Source organism: Nomia melanderi, chromosome 1 (assembly GCF_051020985.1).
Source record: "Nomia melanderi isolate GNS246 chromosome 1, iyNomMela1, whole genome shotgun sequence".
Taxonomy (NCBI): Eukaryota; Metazoa; Arthropoda; class Insecta; order Hymenoptera; family Halictidae; genus Nomia; species Nomia melanderi.
This window is the reverse complement of record NC_134999.1, coordinates 4,788,861-4,807,349: the sequence shown is the minus strand read 5'-3', so window position 1 is coordinate 4,807,349 and position 18,489 is coordinate 4,788,861. Positions and strand designations below refer to the sequence as shown.

General features: G+C 27.6%; 4 protein-coding genes across 16 annotated transcripts; 1 reads left to right on the top strand and 3 right to left on the bottom strand.

Moving 5' to 3' along the window:
* Positions 1–120: 120 nt before the first annotated feature.
* LOC116431241 (uncharacterized) lies at positions 121–3,241 on the top strand. 2 transcript variants are annotated; one of them, XM_031986414.2, is made up of 4 exons: positions 121–684; positions 1,333–1,482; positions 1,839–2,069; positions 2,974–3,241. In XM_031986414.2, exons 1-4 carry the CDS (start codon positions 387–389, stop codon positions 3,177–3,179), a joined length of 885 nt encoding a protein of 294 aa, XP_031842274.1. In that variant the 5' UTR covers positions 121–386; the 3' UTR covers positions 3,180–3,241. The 2 variants fall into 2 exon arrangements, with proteins under 2 accessions (XP_031842274.1, XP_031842360.1); XM_031986500.2 differs by lacking the exon at positions 1,333–1,482.
* Positions 3,213–12,721, bottom strand: LOC116434822 (uncharacterized). 11 transcript variants are annotated; one of them, XM_031993671.2, is made up of 11 exons: positions 12,448–12,721; positions 12,225–12,303; positions 12,035–12,129; positions 11,349–11,566; positions 10,273–10,680; positions 9,993–10,191; positions 9,603–9,910; positions 9,097–9,198; positions 8,920–9,017; positions 8,635–8,812; positions 3,213–8,303 (listed from the first exon to the last, which is right to left on the bottom strand). In XM_031993671.2, exons 4-11 carry the CDS (start codon positions 11,505–11,507, stop codon positions 8,196–8,198), a joined length of 1,560 nt encoding a protein of 519 aa, XP_031849531.1. In that variant the 5' UTR covers positions 11,508–11,566; positions 12,035–12,129; positions 12,225–12,303; positions 12,448–12,721; the 3' UTR covers positions 3,213–8,195. The 11 variants fall into 11 exon arrangements, with proteins under 11 accessions (XP_031849531.1, XP_031849513.1, XP_031849521.1 ...); XM_031993653.2 differs by having other exon boundaries at positions 12,035–12,303; XM_031993661.2 differs by lacking the exon at positions 12,035–12,129.
* Positions 12,722–13,396: 675 nt separating this feature from the next.
* LOC116434876 (baculoviral IAP repeat-containing protein 8-like) lies at positions 13,397–15,062 on the bottom strand. The gene is made up of 2 exons (XM_031993721.2): positions 14,056–15,062; positions 13,397–13,976 (listed from the first exon to the last, which is right to left on the bottom strand). The coding sequence occupies exons 1-2, from the start codon at positions 14,893–14,895 to the stop codon at positions 13,596–13,598; spliced, it is 1,221 nt and encodes a 406-aa protein (XP_031849581.1). The 5' UTR covers positions 14,896–15,062; the 3' UTR covers positions 13,397–13,595.
* A 516-nt stretch (positions 15,063–15,578) lies between these two features.
* LOC116434892 (uncharacterized) lies at positions 15,579–18,271 on the bottom strand. Of its 2 annotated transcripts, XM_031993787.2 has the most exons (4): positions 18,126–18,256; positions 17,949–18,017; positions 16,853–17,022; positions 15,579–16,242 (listed from the first exon to the last, which is right to left on the bottom strand). In XM_031993787.2, the coding sequence occupies exons 1-4, from the start codon at positions 18,139–18,141 to the stop codon at positions 15,871–15,873; spliced, it is 627 nt and encodes a 208-aa protein (XP_031849647.1). In that variant the 5' UTR covers positions 18,142–18,256; the 3' UTR covers positions 15,579–15,870. The 2 variants fall into 2 exon arrangements, with proteins under 2 accessions (XP_031849647.1, XP_031849657.1); XM_031993797.2 differs by lacking the exon at positions 17,949–18,017 and having other exon boundaries at positions 18,126–18,271.
* Between the last annotated feature and the right edge of the window lie 218 nt (positions 18,272–18,489).

Sequence of the window (18,489 nt, the reverse complement as noted above, 5' to 3'; positions counted from 1 at the left end):
TCATAATAATACATAAGAAGTTTTATTTTAATTAGATTTTCATAAAATTACAACGTCAGTATTTATTTTTAAGATATTTTTAAACTTTCATTACATTATATTAATTGGTTGCAATTATTCTTAGTTGTGTATTCATTAGTATAATCATCGTGAATCACTTTTCTAATCTATATCATTTGTTTATGCGTTTTCTTAATTAAAAACGTCGAATGAAACTTATATCATAAAAAATACTAATATTCTAATACAACAGATTTTAATACCTACTAATTGTACAAATTAGGATAGAATCTATATTGTTGATACATCACGTTGCCATACAAGTTAATTACTGTTATACAATACGAGTCAGCTACTGTGTTCAATTATAATGGAGTAACTCATGCATGTTCAATCGAATCATTCAGTCAAGTGAGCTCGTTTCTAAAACGTTAAAAATGAATCAAGTATCTTTAATTTTTATGTTTTTATCAGTGTATTTAATAATGAACATAATTTTGTGCGATCGTTGTTGCCGAATCAGTTCACGACAACTATCATATTATAAACTAATTAAATCGAAAGTTCGTTCAAATAATTTAATACTATCGAGAACAGCTGTACGAAATGTGAACGAGTGCAAAGAATTTGCTTTGACCAAGAGAGCTTTGGCTTTCAATTATGGCTTAGAAAATAATCCTTATGGTAAGATAATATATGATTATAAAGATCATTCTTAACTATTTTTACGTAAGTATAGTTACTTACATTATCTTGGAGTAGTTTATTAAGTTTACTTTTACATAGTAGGTATATTGTAAACGCACAACATCGGCAATATAAATATTAGAGAGCGATTAAAATAGCGAATAATAATTATAAATATTGAGCAGTAGATATTTAGTAAATTTTTCAAATTTTTGTAGATTAATTCATAAGAATAATAAATAAATAATTACTTATTTCTTCATATATTAGTTTTATTATTTATTTATAAAAAATTTCATTTTACAGTGTTTTACACATTCACAGAAGCTATATATGCAGAAAATCTGACAATTAAATTTCAATTACGAATAAACGGCTAATAATTATAAATTACAAATGTAGTGTATAGATATAGATTAATATCACTAATTATTAATAATCATTATAGTATGTTAGAAAAACATAAAAAATAATTATTGCTTAATTTTCCATTGACCGGTTATTATTAATTACTTGCGATAATATGTTTGATGGACTTTTACATCAGAAATTGTTAAAAATATATAAAATACGTTTTTTTTTAAACTAACCCATATTTATTGATATTGTAAAGATTCAAAAGTAAAAATCTGTTTATTGATACAGAATGGGATTTTAATACGCAAAACAAGCAACGTATAGGAATAATTAAAATTTGCCAAGCACTTCAGTGTCCAGAACTCCATAATTTTACTGTTTTTCTCAAGGATAAAAATTACAGATATTACAGCATGTACCCTAGCTCTATTTTACCTGGTAAATATTTTTAAACACAGATATTTCAAACATTATTGTACACATATTAATAACAAAAGTTTAGAATAAAAACATGATTGATAAGTATATTACCTCAGACTATACTACTTAGCATATTTATTACGTGAAATGATCATATTTATATAAATGTTCCAGCAGAGATAAGAACATTGATAAACCATATTAATAGAGTATGTGCTATCTGTGATATAATGTTATTTATGTCTTATTTATAATATAAATGATAAATTAATATTAGTAAACCTTTAAAATGAAAATAATGATGAAATATTTAGTATACTCAATACATGTATTTCAAGTATAAGTGTAATTAAATCTCTATAACTTACTTTTAGGCCCAAATTTTACGCTGATTTGTATTCCCAAGACAGGTGTATTCGTATTTTCGAGAAATTATTTGAATTATAGCCAAGCACAAATTTCTTGCCAGAAAATGAATTCATCTCTTGCACACATAATTAGTGACGAGCGTACAGACGGTCTGGCGAAATATATTTCTCAAAATACACCCACTTTCGTTGGACTCAGTAACCGTGACCATGAGAAAATTTGGAAAAACGAATTTGGTAATTATCATTCTTTGTAAAAAACTTTGAATCGTTAACTTATATTTCTTTTTATTATTAAAGAAAATGATTAATTTGTTAGTGACAGTATAATATTATTGTATATATTATCATATCTTAATAGCTCATAAGTTAAACTTATTATCTCTTGCTACCTCTAATAGTTATTTATTATTACTTAACACGTTGAATGCCATGGGGGTCAACGGTGACCCCCGCCCAAATTCAGGCACTGTAATTCTCCCAATTAAACGATGATTACATCAAAACATTCCTATATTGTAAATAATGCTACCTAATGCGGGGACATTCAGCAAAACAAACCTGCGATAATAACAACGCAATTCAATGAAATCATTTAATATTGTACTTTTTTCATTTCGCATATTCTGCACCTTAAAATCGTGCGGCATTCAACGTGTTAAACACAATCATTAATTGTCAATATAAGAACATAATAATTTGATATGTATATATTACTACCTATAAATATTTACCCACTCCTCTTTCCATTTATTTCACTACATTAAAAAAATATACAGAAATTAGTATAAATTTTGATTGTAATAATAACAGTAAAATAAAGTTTATGACTACTCACTAAGAATTTTCGAAATAAAGTTTAAAGTTAAGAAACTAAATACTTTAATACCGAAAAGGTGAGGGTGGAGTAAACAAGTATTTACAAGCGATATCATAACTGCATTTTACCCACTTTCATTTTATTATCGTGTTTAATTATTATTAAAAATTAGCATAGTATTTGAAGTGAGTTAGCGTGTAATATAATATTTTATAAATATTCTAAAATAAAATTGTAATTAATTAGATCTATATAAATACTGCAAATCTAAATTACTATGATATTTAATTTCACACTAAATATCTGTAATATAATTTTTAGATGAACCACTTTCTTGTTTTAAATATCGAGCATGGGGTGAAGGGGAACCATCACATACGCGGGGATGTGTTAGTATTATGAAATCATCTAAAGCAGAAGGTAATCCCTTTTGGAAAGTTGTACCATGTGACAGTCAATTACATTTTATTTGTGAAATTTCACCAATTTATCAATCTTCGTATAATCAAAAACACAATAGATTATAAATAAGATACTTATACTGATACGAAAATGCTTAAATAAAATGTATTTAAAGTAAATTATGAACTGTGACAAATGTTATTTAATACAATATGTTAAAAATAAAATTTTCGTATTAATAAAGCAAATTTTTGTGATAAATATATTATATTTCTTTCACAAAGTAAAGTGTAAATTTATGCAATAAAATTACAAATATTAATTATACAAGATAAGGTATTGAATTTAACAGAAATCCCTAAATATATCTATTATCCATAGTTTTATAAAAAAATCCTGTAGAACAAAATTACATTATTTTCGGGGACTTGTGCAATTATACAAAAATTTATTCTCTAGGTCATTTTTTAATGTATCTGCAAGGTTTTTTTAAAGAAATATTAATATTTTTTTCGTAATTTAAATTATTATTATTACACGTATTGCTTAAAATTGTATAACTTTATCCTAAAGAGTTTTATTATATGGCTACAAATAAAGGAGACATTCGTCCCGTATATTGGTGTGCAATATGTAACTAGAAATATCTATTTTGTTATTAGTAAGAGAAGATATATTCCAATAAATTATGTACAGATTTGAGTTGATCGGGATACATGCTTTATAAGAGACAAATATACAATTTTCGTTTTGCAAAGATTATATACACATATACAATCTTAAGTCTATGTCTATATTGTTGAAGGAATTGTGCTTTCTGCAATCACTTTCTTATCACTTATTACATCTTTAATGGAGTAATTACTTAATAACTAAGAGAGAGTTGTTAAATTGTTAAAAATCTTGGTAGAATTCCAGAAGATTATATATGAAGATGCTATTATTTGATTACATTGATGACTGATTGTTCGGTAACAGATGGTATAAGCATAAATTGAAAAATTCAAATTTTAAGATTTGTTTCCATCGTATAAGCAATACGTACAAACATTTACAAATAGTAATTCAGTTTTATGTCATTTATATCAAAATTCATTGTAAATATTTATATTTTCCTATATGTTGATAAATTTTATTTTTTACTTATCGTTTATGCATGTATGCTAACAAATCAAAGAATTTTTTAGATTTAAATGTTTCAAAAGTGACAAACAATGACATGCTTCATAATTTTTTAAAGACAAATCATTAATCACTATACGCATGCTTCAAAGAACTAGGAATTACAATCTTAACAAATAAAAGCAATTAACGTGCATTTTATAATTAATTTTTTAATTCAAGTATTTCATTGCAAACGAAACATAAAATAATAAGAAAGTAAGAAGTGTTTTGTACAAGTCAAGCATTCATAATAGTCTTTTACTAATTTAAAAATGCATGTTAATGGCACACATTTTATTATTTCACTTTAATAATACATTAAACAGTTTATAAAGATCGTTTCATACATGTACAGGACAGTTAGTTCTATCAATAGTCAGGAGATGCTTTTATTTACAGGCATGAACCACCGATGAATCTCCACATAAGGTTCTTATTTTATGATAACTCATAGATAAGTGATAAGCAGTGAATGTAAACTGATAATATCGATCAATACAATGTAACACGGTTGTTATTGTAATTCATTCATTCAATAAAAGTATGTTCTATTATTTTAGTAAAATATAATAATAAGGTATTGTTTTTCTTGTTACATGCATAATATATTTGTGAAAAATGTAAAAATATAATTTTATTAATTATTAACTAGAATTTTCAGTTTTCCCAATAATTTCATCAATCGCATAGGTGTATTTTGCGATGCAAAATTATTAAGTAATATTATGATCTATAACTGAATCATCTTACCATAGTTGATAAAAATATTTAAATAAGCAGTATGATTTATTAATGAGTTACCATATTGTTCAAAGAATACATTTATGTAAATGATAAAGTAACCAAGAGAGAAGTAAATATTTAATAATGATAAAAAATATATTAGTAACATTAAATTATTTTGATTCTATGATAAAAACAAGTACCGTCATATAGAAACTCGTTGCCGTCCTGTACATGTAAAGGAATATTTGAAATTTTAGTATTACAGTAAGCTGGAAAGAAGACATTGTATAAAATTGACAAAATACAACCAACAGTATATACAAAACTGAAAAATTACTTTTCATTTTACTTAAAACTATTATTGTCATAAATTATCTTTGTAAATAGAAGTCATAATAAATATACTTCTAAATAAAACTCTTACATCAAAGTATTCGTCAAGTTGTAATAATACTTTTTAATAGTACAAAGAAATTTATTAATGATATTAAGTGGTGAACATAAATTAAGTTTTTTAATAAATTGATATCAGTTATTGGACCTTTAAAGATGGTTTATGCAGTATGAACCAACTCAATTATAAATTTATACAATCAAAATATTTTTCCTAGGATGTTTTAAGAACTTTTTATAGTATTTTCATTTTCTTACAAAAGTATGAAAGTTTAAAAATTGTTAAAACCATGGCAAATATATAATTTGACTGAAAATTATTGTTAACTTATGTAATTAATATTCATTTATAAATAAAACGTTTTATCTATTTGTAACATTTAATCAACAAAATTACTGGACATCAACATAACATAACATATGTATATATATAATATATATATACTATAACACATATTTTTAAAAATGGACAAAAAATAATCATTTATATATAGATAATATAAACACCAGTTTAATTTATTAAGAAAAATATACATTAGAATAATCTAATAAAAGGAAATTTTGTCTTTCTTTTAACATGAAAAATACTTTTAAAAATTAATTATACAATAAATTGTGACACAGTGATTAGCATGACATACAAGATGTTTCGCCCAATTTTAGCATTTTCAATATCTCTGTTATTCTTAGTAATACGAAAAATAATAAAGATATTGAAGATGTTTAAGTTAGGTGAGACATACTGCATGTTCATATTTCTCATTCTCAATTTTTGATTTACAAATAAATTTCTATAATTGATATCGTTAAACGATTTCATTGGTCTGTAAATATTACGTTCTATGTGTAATTACTATTAGAGACAAATATATTAAATAAAAATTATAAATTTAGTAAAAAGCATACAAACATAATTCTAAACCTTGTAAAATTTGAACAGCTGTTAAGATATCTTTCTCCTTGTATGCAAATGAATATTGATATTTTTATAGTTATGACCATCCCACTTAAGTTATACCCCACTTAAATAAGCTATAACTGGTTGAAATATGTAAAAATTTTACACAATACTAACATTCTATACTATATATTACATCCAACGTCCTTCAAAATGTAATAATGTACAATTTTCATTGGGAAACAATGAAATTATTGTACTTTAAAAAATAAATTAAAAAAAAAGTTTATGTTTATAAATGAATACATTTTTTAGTATGGTTTATCATTACTTTTTGAAGGAAATACTTGTTAACAATGACATCCATTGTGACAGTGTTAGTTTTATTGGCCGTGGCACTTTAATCTTATAATCACTGTAATCTGTGTGTTTTTAGACTAGATGACCTTTCAAGATGACAGCTACCTTGCAAATTACAGCAAAATTTTATTTATGATAGTGTGTATTTACACTATTACATATATAACTAAGATAGAGTTTTGAAATAATATTTATGAAAGTGAAGCATAAAATATGTTCTATCCGTTACTAATATAAAAAATTAGATATTGTTCTGTTCGTATTTCTCTCATATATCTTTAATCATTTCATATTTACTGAAAATTTTGTATCTTTTAAAAAAATAAAAAGATTTGAAATATTCAACAGTTTCGTGATTATATAGAATAAAGTTATTAGTATGCAATTTCTTTTTTTTTTAAGAGCAACGCTATATCTTGTCGCTTCGATGTTACTAAATTTAATTAGGATAAAAATTGTTAATTATAGTTTGCTGCCTCATTTAGACGTACTACCGTGATACAATCCATCACAACTATTTTATTTTGTAGCACCAGTTTGTGTTGCTTATGAAGAGAAAAAAATATACTTCATTAATCAATTAGGAAATTATTTTTACATTTCCTGTTAAATATACTTGAATATTCCTTAAAACATAACTATATAATTAGAACTAAAGAGTTTTATAATAAAATCATAGAATTGTGTCAAAAAATTAAATATATTGGCACTTGAATTATTTAATGGATTTAAGAATGATTAATTGCGAGGCAGCTCCTTAACAGAAAAACAAATTATATAATTTTCATTAATAACGATTTAAGTACAAGTACATTCTTATAGTTTTAACACAGTTTAACTCTTTCGCTATTAAAGTCCTCTATAGTAACCGCCCATGAATCTACCTCTGTGTAGAAATAAACAGCCCACTGCTAAAATATAATATTACTGTGTAGCAATGGCAATGATTTCATACTAACATAAAAAGTTTTAATTAAACACATTTAAGTAAAGAAAACCCTCTAATTAAATAAATAATTTTCAATACTGTATCGTCATAGTACCTATGAATCGGTCCTCCCATAGCGAAAAGGTTAAGAAGACATATGAAAATGATATTATTAGTTGTTCAATAAATATTGTTAATACTTACAAAATAATTTCAAATATGCATTAAGGAAAAATATATTATTTGATTATAATTCATGGAAATAGAAAAGTTGGAATGAATTTTACTGTCTTTGATAGTTATTCCATTGATAAAAATATCAATGTAATAAAGAAAATAGGCAGTTACAGTGAGATCATATGCAAATGAAAAAAAAAATACTTTCTAATATGAAGAATAACATATAAAATGTTCTGCTTTCAGCAATACTAGGTAAATATTATTACCTATGCGAATAAATAGGAGAATAATATATTATTAATTATGCTAAACATTTCCATTTGGAATGGAAAGAGAAACCAAGGCCTTTGTATAGTAAGAAACATAAACTGAAAAAGTGAAATGTGTACAATTAGAAGCAGTGTAACATAGCTTGTTTGTTACTGAATTTAAGAAATTGATTTTTACATTACTATGCTTAAAAAACGTACTGCTAAATTTATGCGTTGACATCTATTGATCTGTTGGACTGTTGCCCGAATAGTGAAGAGATACAAATTGTTTCAATATCAGTACCATTGTTTGTAGCATCGTTGCTTGTTTTTCTTCTAAAGTGGCAACCTATGTTAAGTAAACTTTATTAGTAACTACGTCAGATATCAGTCATTTTTTAGTAATCGACAAACATAAAATTGACATGAAATGAACATAAACATATACTTTTATTGTAATTTGATCTGTATAATTTTAAGATGTCACCACAATATATTTTTTAATGAAAGAAAAACTAATTCCATGATACCTATGATAGTTAGTAAAACTATCATTAATAGTAATTAATAATAATAAGAGTTCTAACAAATTCAATAAAACAAATTACTGTAAAATAATAGGCTTAAACATTTAAAATATGTAAATAATATTTTGCTATTTCTAAAATTAGTGTACTTACTCTTTCTAGTAACTGATTGTACACAGCATATGGAACATAAGCAGGGGTTCCAGAACTAGGTGAAGTTGGTTCAAGGTGTGGAGACGTATCAGATTTCTGATTCTTATTTTTAGACTTACTCTCTTCGTCTACTGCTTCTAACTTATTAATGACTTCTAGAAAAGTCATTGCAGTCATGCTGTATAATAAAGAAAAATAATGTAACAATATTTTTCACAACATACTTTAATATATTATATCGTCTAAATAGCATTTTGGAATTAGTTATGTTTTCAAATAACTTACTTTATGAAATTACGATCTTTTTTAATGTTAGATTTGTCAAGTTGATCAATCAATGCAATTTTCTTTCTTTCTAATTGATTCAATTTCAATTCTTCCACCTACAAATAGATAATTTCTCATCAAATATGTTAATCATTATTTGTTTATAATTAATAGGTAGAAAATATATTCAATAACCCATGGTGCTTTTCTTCTTGCTTTTGCGGCTAATCCTTCAGGTTCCTCTTCACGTAATTGCTCTAACACAGTCTCTTTATTTTCGTTTGCTACATTATCTTCCTATTATAGACAAAAAAAATGTTATACGATTACGAATATCGAAAACAATATTTTAAATAAATATAATAATTTTTCGTGTTTTAATTAGATTGCGGATTTTATGTATTTATAAAATTTATAATTACGCAAAACATAACGAAGCATAAAAACTTAACAATATTACCGTATTTTTTTTAACAAAGAACACAAATTTTTTTTATATTCCTCTTGTATAAAATTAATCTTTGTAAAGATAAATTTACATAAAAATTCGCAATCTAGTTATGACTGTTACAGTTAAATGTCATACAAATCGTAACTTTCGCATTTGTATGCTAGTTAAATACTTTTCTTCACGTTCTTTTGTTTTTTTCTTTCTTTATCAAATAGTTCAGGTAAATTATATTCAAAATAGTGCAACGAACATTAACTGGGGTCATAGTGGTTGGTCCAGTAACTCGACGTAGTAAACGCTGCGAAGAAGGTGGACGTCGTCGAGGTGCTTTGGCTCGTGAAATTGTTAAATGCAAAAGCGGTACTCCTTCTCCTCGTTCTACTCCATCTAACTCCTCAGCCAAAGATGCATTGGTACTTCCATTACCACTATTGGTTTCCACATCACCTACGAGGCGTTTCAAGTTTGATACCATTGAATTTTCCCCTATAGTTTTTACATCTCCACTACTTTCTTCTTGAGTCGTCCTCCTTGATATGATTTTCTTAGTTGTTTCTACTTTTGATGGAACGGTACTATAAGTATATTCACTTTCTCTTTTAATCGAATGTTATGAAAATGATTTAAATTACATATGTACCTGCAAGTGCATTATCAATATCTAAACTTTTCCTAATGTGTGCCTTCTTACTCTTCGTGACTGGTTGAGAAAGTTTTGTGACATTTTTAGAATCGTGTCTTTGTTCATGATCTTGATGGTCTGTCGCAATGGTCACTATTTCAACGAAATTGTCTGGAAATAAACCCACTTTTCCTTTCAATTTTCCTATCCACCAACCCTATAAAGCGTTAAGGGTTTCTTAAACAACTGAATTTCGATATCTACATAGTAGTACAATATTCATATAAATACTCTCCACCTTATCAGGAGCATCTCTCGATAGAAGCGTTATAATATCTCCTTCAGTCAAACTTAATTCATCTTCGCTTGCAGCTTCATAAGAAAACAATACTTTACACAATTCTTTCTTATCTTCATCTTTGTATTTATCGGAATCTTCATAAACTGGAGGAGTCACAAAATTCGAAGGGAAAACTCCAGTTTTGCCTTTAAGTCTACCTCTCCACCATCCTTTCTCCTCTTCACCCAAAAATTCAATGGAGTCTCCAGGTATCAAAGTTAGTTCATCTTTGTTACATGGTTCATAATCAAAAAGTACTTTACAAAACTTTTTTCTAGACCCTCCATTCCTCAATGAAACTTCTTCAGATTTTATATTATTTAGTACTTTTCCTCCTGTGTTTTTACTTGATGGAGGATCTAAAACCTACATTCAATTGTTTGATATGAAATCTTTGTAATCAATAAAAATACAATATTAATAATCCTTTTTTACATGATAATAGTACAAAGCTATTCTAATTTTTTGTTAACTTAAGAATATATAAATTTAGTGTTCACATAAAATACACATTATATATTATTATTCGACTAATAATAATAATAATAGAAAACAACTGTGAAGATGATACAGCTGAATTACTTGTGAGTGTGTGTGTATATGTGTATATATATATTTATATATGTAACATGGGCAAAATATCAGTTATACCTTAACATGTTCGCTACAATATCGTATATTTGTTTGTGACACATAATATTTGTATTTTATGCAAGAAAACTAAATAGATTATATACATTATTTAAAACCGTAATATATGATGTCACATTCAGAAAACCAATTAGATTTCTTTCTTGAATTTTTTTAATATTTTGAGAAGTAGATACATCACATTTAAGAAAGTATTACAATTATGAAAATAACTTTCAATGAAAATAGCGGTATCAAAAATGTTAAGTTTGCTAGAAAAACAAAAGAATAACTTATTTTTAAATCAATATTAAGAGATCTCATGACATCTTAATCAATTGTTACAGTATTCTAATACGTATCAAAGTTCATAGCATACTTCGTTAACAATTCAAAGACGATACCTTGACAAAATTATCAGGAAACATGCCACGTTTATCTCTCAAAGTTCCTTTCCACCAACCACCTGGCATTACTGTGATTTCCTGAATAATGTCTCCTCTTTTCAAAGTTAACTCATCAGGTTCTTGGGCATCATAATTATATTCAACAATTGCCTCCATTTTTTCTATTACTCTAAGAACGACTCAATCTTTCTAATACATAAATATCACAATTTCGTCTGCAAAAAGTATACACAACTTAAACAATAACAATAACTGACATCACCAGAAACTTAATGGAACAACTTAAACGGACGAGTTCGTCTTCCGCGAAAAAATACTTCGTTGAAAAATCTATTTACGTGAACAATGCGATATAAAACCTTTAATCGTTTTCCTTGTAGCAAGTTTTTGTTTCTGTGGAACGAATTACTCGTCGTGAAAACACAGACTGAACACAAAATGTAGCATACGTATGAGGCGCGTCTGAAAAAGTCATTTGTCCCTTGTGCATCCTCCGTCTTTCGTACCAGTGCTCCGAGTAATTCTGTTCATGTTACAGTAACATGTAACAAGTATGAAAGACTGAAAATTTAGGCGTATCCTACATTCAGTGGACAGCTCAACGTATCTGTCATCGCGGCCATCTTGGATACCAAACTCGAGTGAACTTCAAGGTGCAATTTGTGAGTAAAGCGCATGCTAACCTATTGGTGACTCAATGAACGTGCGAAACGCAACTCGTGATTCATTTTTTGATGGACACTTGTGAAGTTGATCAACGAATGCTGTTTCGAAAGATCTTTCGAGTACAAGAATAATCGAAAAAACGTAACGAATAAATCAATTATGATAATTACAAATTGTTCATTTCTGAAATATATGTTAACTACCTACTTGTTCAACTTAAGAACAGGGCAAACCACAACAAAACCACGTGACTTTTTCAGGAACGTGTACAACGCTAAAGTATGGTCTGGAAAAAGGTTTTTAAAAAAATTTAATTACAAGCATTTCTGTTTTATATTTTGCTTACTGGCTCATTAAGAAAGAAAAAAATGTGTGTGCTTTCTGTTACGTAATTTAACAATGTAGGTATTTAGCGCGCCGTTTCACTTACAAAATTAGAAGAGTCTGCAAGTACTTTTGCTAAGGTTTATTGTGAGCAGGTACAGTCCTGTCTGGCATAAAATGGATCAATGAGAGGTCCATCACGTGACGAAATGCGTCGCCATTGTTGTTGTGATTCGCTCTATTCTTAAGTTAATCCAAAGTTAAAGTAGATGATTGTCGAAGTCGTCATATGACTCATTGAATATTTCCAAGCGGCTGATTCATTTTAATCTCCTGGCTCTTGTCAGAAAGACCCTCGCATATTGAGTATGCGCAGAGCATATAAAAGTTCTGTGTACCCAATATACATATGTCTAACCACAGATGAGGTATAGGATAGACATAATATGCAATGTAAAATTTTGTCATATGCTCTCGGGATGCTAGTCCCGTTACCATTTTCATGTTACGCCCTGTCATATCGACTAAGACTGGTTTAGCATAGCAGCGCTATAAGTGATAGAAATGAGAATAAAAAGTATTGAAATTTTAAATGACAGTATAATGCAGAAACTTAGAACAGCGATTGACAGAAATGCAAACACAGTTGAACAAAAAGGAGAATAATTTTAATATTGTTTATTTATATTTATGGACACGATGTAAAACAATCAAATAAACGGTTACCAGATGTAGCAAATAAACAGATTTCAATGATTTAGTTTTTATAAAAAATGAAAAATTTATTACAGACTTGATTGTCTGCATTTATTTAAAAATATTGGAAAGAATTCGTAAAAATATGATATTTTTATTAATAATTTTACCAGATAAAACTTTTTGTGTGAAATAACATGAATAAATCTTCCATAATAAAAGAAGACTTGTATTTTAACATTTAAACGAATTCAATCTGTTAAAAATAATAATTAAAGTTATAAATTGAATAAAAAAACTATTGGTAAACAATAACCTGTTATTGACAAGGTAAGATGCGAGGCACAGAGCATTACAAGTATAAGTCTGGAAATAAACCTGCAGCAAGGAAATTTTATACATTTTTAGATACGCCCAACAATAGTGAGAAGTGAATTATAACAACGGGTCAAAAAAATGATTTATACACACGGCTTTTTTATAATAATTTTATATAAAAATACTGTAACAAAAATTATATGTTGAATGTAATCATTTTCTATTACAAGCTATGGAATACTATGAGAAAAATGTTCGCACAGTCATAGTAAGAGGCTCTCTGCATACTGTACAAATTGTCATGTCAGGAGCACATTTAACACAAGCAACTATATGTCCACATGGTAAAAATATTACTCCTAATTCTCCATTATAACAAATTTTGCACATCCTTGCATCATCCATGGGTTTATTATTTTGTGTCTTTGCATTTGATAAATTTTCTATGCTTCCTTTTTCAGATTCTGTATTAGTTCTGATACTTTCAATTCCACTGTTGGCAGAACCAATATCTTGAGAACTTGGTCCAGGTTTAGTTTCTATGTCTCCTTTTTTTTCTACTTCCATTGATACAGGTTGAACTTTCTTAATGAAACTTGGTAAATGCATTTGCATTATTTCCTGAAACAAAAGAACATAATTATATTAATTTAATTTGTGCTTGTACAGAGAACATAAAGTTTGAAATTTTTGTACATACCTCTAGAGATGGTGGGGATATGTGCTGACCTGTTACTTTATTAACATAATGTTGACCTTTAACCATCAGCAGATAATAGCATTTAGAATACCATTTTGCATGTTGTTCCCAGGGATCGTCCTGTGGTTCCCAATCTTTCAAACCCCCTCCACAATGATAACACAGGGTTTGATCACCTTTACCAGTGTAATAAAATCCAGCATCTGCTAACTGCTCTTTCGTTTGAGACATAAATTTTGGCCATGCTTTAAATGTACATAATCTAGCATCATAACTGGCATATTCTAAATGCACTGGTCTTTTAGGTCTCCCCAAACCTAAACAACTTAGTTTTGCTGTACTTACTAATTGTAATTTTGATTGATCATGATTGTCAAGACCAGAAATAGGTCTATCTTCAATCCCATAATGCCCACATATGTCTCTACTTCTGAATCTTGGAGGTAAATTTGTGCTAGGATCTACTTCAATTGGGACATTGCCACAATTGATTTTACGAATGAATCTGCACCATGCCGACCAATGTTGATGATCGATCATAGGATTATCACCCTCTACCCAGTGACATATTTCAATGGAACATTCAAAACATCTTACTTTATCACCTTCTCCTGTATAATAAAATCCAGCAGCTGCAAGCTTTTCAGGTTCAATATATTGCACAGGCCAATTTTCAAAACTCTGTAGTCTTGCTAATTCAAAGCGATAATCAATATTGTCCACTTCATTGTTTAACAAATGAGATTGTATAGGGGACTGCAATGTTAATTGTATATTTGCTGAAGGTTTAACATTTGAATCGCTTTCCAACTCTCTATGATGTTTAATGATATCAGTCATCTTGTTTAAGTATAGTTACAGTAATATTATGGACAAATATCCTGGACTACTTAAAAACCTATTAAAACCATTGTTTTTAATTGATGAATGAACTGTTATTGCAATGTGGGGACACTCCCTACATACTACACCAGCGACATCACGCGAGGAGTAGACTAAGAAGCAGAATAGGAACACAGCTTGATATAATTGAACAATTAGTACTACATTTTACCAGTGATGGCGCCTCGTGTATTATCTTTGTGGCGGTCTACTACATTTGAATTGATAGTCAATTTTATAAATTAACACTCGTTGTTAACAACAATTCTTCACTTTAATAAAGTCTTTTACTATTTTAATACTTTATCATGTTGGCATCATTAGCGTATTTTCAGAATATGCAAAGTAAAATATTGCGAAAAATATTAAATTTTCGATAATAGTATATTACGTAAAATGATGCAAAGAAACTATTTATATAAAAAAAATATAGAGTTTCATTTAAAATAAAGGTACTTGTACTTTGCAACTACGTTAATACATTTATGAAAAAATTGGTCTTGTAGCTTGACAAATAGAACAAACTATATAGGAGGACAAATAAGACTGGTATAACTCCCATATACTTACTTAAATTGCATCGAGTAATTACATTAACATTGAAGAATAATAGAAAATAAAAGAACCTACATATATTTATTTTTCTCACAAATATATTTATATTTCAAGCAAGGTATAATACAGTACAGATAAATATGTAATATAATAAAATATCGAAATATAAGATACTGATGCAACTAAACCGTTTTGCGTGGACTACTTGTATATTAATATGATGCAGTATGATGATTAAATTATAAAGAAGTAGCAATTTAAATATATAAAATAGTTTTCTCTGAATTCGTTCTATTGAAACAGTGACGTCATAGGGTGCGTATCGACTTGAATGTCGGCTTGTTGGAACAATTTTCATTATTCGCTAAGCATTTTCTTTTAAAACGAGACGCTCTTTTTCCTTTTTAAGATTCTCCTTTTTAACGGTAACAAGGCGAGCTTGTTTAATGGGTCTTCGATACCATCTTCTCCTGCTATTGTGTTGTATTTCTCCTGTTTTGTCTTTAGTGGATACGGTAAAAATGTTTCCATTTCTACACTTGGAACCTTGATCCATTTCATAGTTTTCGGGAACCTCTTTTTTTGTGGTATAAATTCTTGGTTATATATTTTCCTTTCTGGCGTACTTTCGCTGCTCTCAGTATTGTCGAATTTACTTGCATGTCGTTGGAACGCGAAGTCTGCTGCTTCCAGAGTGGTCTTGGCCTTTTCGATCTCGGCATTCAAGTCGATTACATCGAAGATGCGATCCTAAATTGAAGTATTTTATATTAACACGAATACTCAGTTTTGAAATTAGACTTATTTCCAATATTTGGTACTTCTACGAGAGGGTCATAAAGAACTGCTTCTATTTTTTTTAGTAAATTGAAGATTTTGTCGGCTTTGTTTGTTATTTTACACATGAATGTAGTAATTTAAATTAACATCTTTCAATTTGTCACATTTTATGATAATATAGAAGTAAAAACATATTCTATTACACAAATGAAACAGAAATTTAAATTAAATTTACAGAAAGTTAAGTAAAAAAGGTGTAAGATATAAATCTTTTGGTGAAATGGCCAATTAAATTATAAGCTTTCTTTTTTAAAAAAGAAACTCGGTTATTACGCCAAATACCTAATAAATTTAACGAATCTAATCTAATCTAATCTAATCTAATAATTAAATTATGTTTTATATCGAAAACGCTTTCTTAATAGACGTCGGAAGAGTTTTAATTATGATCAATTAAATATTTTTTATTTAATTTCTGGAATTTTGTTGAAATTGAAACATGTTGATGACTCAAATAAATAATTTGTGTTATATACATCGTATAAGTGTCTTAAGTTTAATTTATAAATTAAAATTCAACCTGCATATCTCTTCTTTGGCGTCTGAAATCAGCCAAATCCTCGGCGAAAGCAGCAGCAGCGCGTTCTTTGTAACGTCTTTGAGAAGTTACAAAATCATTTTCAATGTCTTCATCATATCCTCGTTCACATAAATAGTCCAGGTCATCATAATAACTACGATCACGAGTACCTAAAATATAAATACGTTAGTTAAGACACTACAGAATTGGTTATACAAAATAAAATGTGTTAAGGCTGAGTTAATTGTATTTGTAAATGTTACATAAATATATTCAGAAACCTTCTCGTGTACAAAAGTGGATAATGTTACGCGATAATTAAAATGATTATATGATATAATGTATGATGTGTTACAATGTTATGATGTAATGTATTTTAATATAAGGCACAACTTAAAAGTGCTAGATCATTTATCATGTTCTTCTCGTTATCAGAATTTTTAAATAAAAACATACTGAATGAGTTGTTATCTGTGACGCAACTAGAATAATTGATTAATAAAGCAGATATTCATGGGTTTCCATTTTTTAAATATTTATATAATACGACGAGATCGAATGAAACTTTAATTGAATGATTGATTCAACTTTCATTACTCTACCATTTTATCGTAAAAAGTTTGTTAAAGATATATAAATTTTGAACGTGTAAGGTTTCTTATATCTTTGTAAAATAAGAGCGTATTGTTGTAAAAAATCTTGAAAATTCTTACTTTTATAATACGCAATAAAAATAATAATAATAATAATAATATTGATAAATAAATAAATTAAATGGACATAATAAAATTAAGCCCACTTCTTGTCATATAAATGATCCAAAACTTTCGATTACTATTGTAGTATACATTAATTATATAGATCTACTGTAAGAATCATAAAAAGAAGGAAAAGAAAATAGAAAATATAGTATTGCATGCAAGTACAAAATTTCCATCGCACATGCAAGATATTTTTTTGAAAACATAAAATCGAGATTTTCGACAATAGGGAATACGTGTCAAGGAATTAGTTGTGAAAACATGATTTAAATATTTAGACCACATTTAAAGCGAAATTGTTCAATTCTACAGAAGAGAGAAATAGAGATACATACAATGCCAGGAAAACCATTGCTGACCACGAATCCAGACGATAAAAAGGATAATGGGTACAGAGTAATTGTCTATGTAATTTTAATGTAATTAGTGTATATGTATTGTATATATTTATTTTGTTTGTAATTAACGAAAACAATATGAATACACTTAACTATGTATTAAATAGAACTTACATTTTGTATTGTTCATAGGTTAGGAACTGTTTGTAGAATTACATAAACATAAAACATATTTTTACTTTTACATCCTTATCTGTAAAATTATTTAATTTTATGCTTCTCTATTATGGTAGTTTATTTTCGTGTGTGTACAAAGTAGGTTTTGTAATGTTTCATTTGAAATGTTGTAATAATCGAATACTGTCTATGTATTGTCTATAAACATCAAGTAGTGTGGGACTACAGTTGAATAAAACAAAATAAAATGATAGGCCGAAGTCTCTTTGAAAATAAATATTCAAATTTCGCCTAATACATACCATGTCACTTATAATAATAATAATAATAATAATAATAATCTCCTAATTTTAAATGATAA

Bases quoted from the DNA above. Each gene is read 5' to 3' on its own strand.
- LOC116431241 (XM_031986414.2), top strand. From the start codon at position 387: ATGTTCAATCGAATCATTCAGTCAAGTGAGCTCGTTTCTAAAACGTTA. The intron at 685-1,332 runs GTAAGATAATAT...TTATTGATACAG, and splicing joins CTTAGAAAATAATCCTTATG to AATGGGATTTTAATACGCAA. The intron at 1,483-1,838 runs GTAAATATTTTT...ACTTACTTTTAG, and splicing joins CCCTAGCTCTATTTTACCTG to GCCCAAATTTTACGCTGATT.
- LOC116434822 (XM_031993653.2), bottom strand. From the start codon at position 11,507: ATGGAGGCAATTGTTGAATATAATTATGATGCCCAAGAACCTGATGAG. The intron at 10,681-11,348 runs GTATCGTCTTTG...AATTGAATGTAG, and splicing joins TTCCTGATAATTTTGTCAAG to GTTTTAGATCCTCCATCAAG. The intron at 9,911-9,992 runs GTACATATGTAA...TTCCATCAAAAG, and splicing joins TATTGATAATGCACTTGCAG to TAGAAACAACTAAGAAAATC.
- LOC116434876 (XM_031993721.2), bottom strand. From the start codon at position 14,895: ATGACTGATATCATTAAACATCATAGAGAGTTGGAAAGCGATTCAAAT. The intron at 13,977-14,055 runs GTATGTACAAAA...CTTTTGTTTCAG, and splicing joins TATCCCCACCATCTCTAGAG to GAAATAATGCAAATGCATTT.
- LOC116434892 (XM_031993787.2), bottom strand. The intron at 17,023-17,948 runs GTATGTATCTCT...TTTATATTTTAG, and splicing joins GCAATGGTTTTCCTGGCATT to GTACTCGTGATCGTAGTTAT. The intron at 16,243-16,852 runs GTTGAATTTTAA...ACTTCAATTTAG, and splicing joins GCCAAAGAAGAGATATGCAG to GATCGCATCTTCGATGTAAT.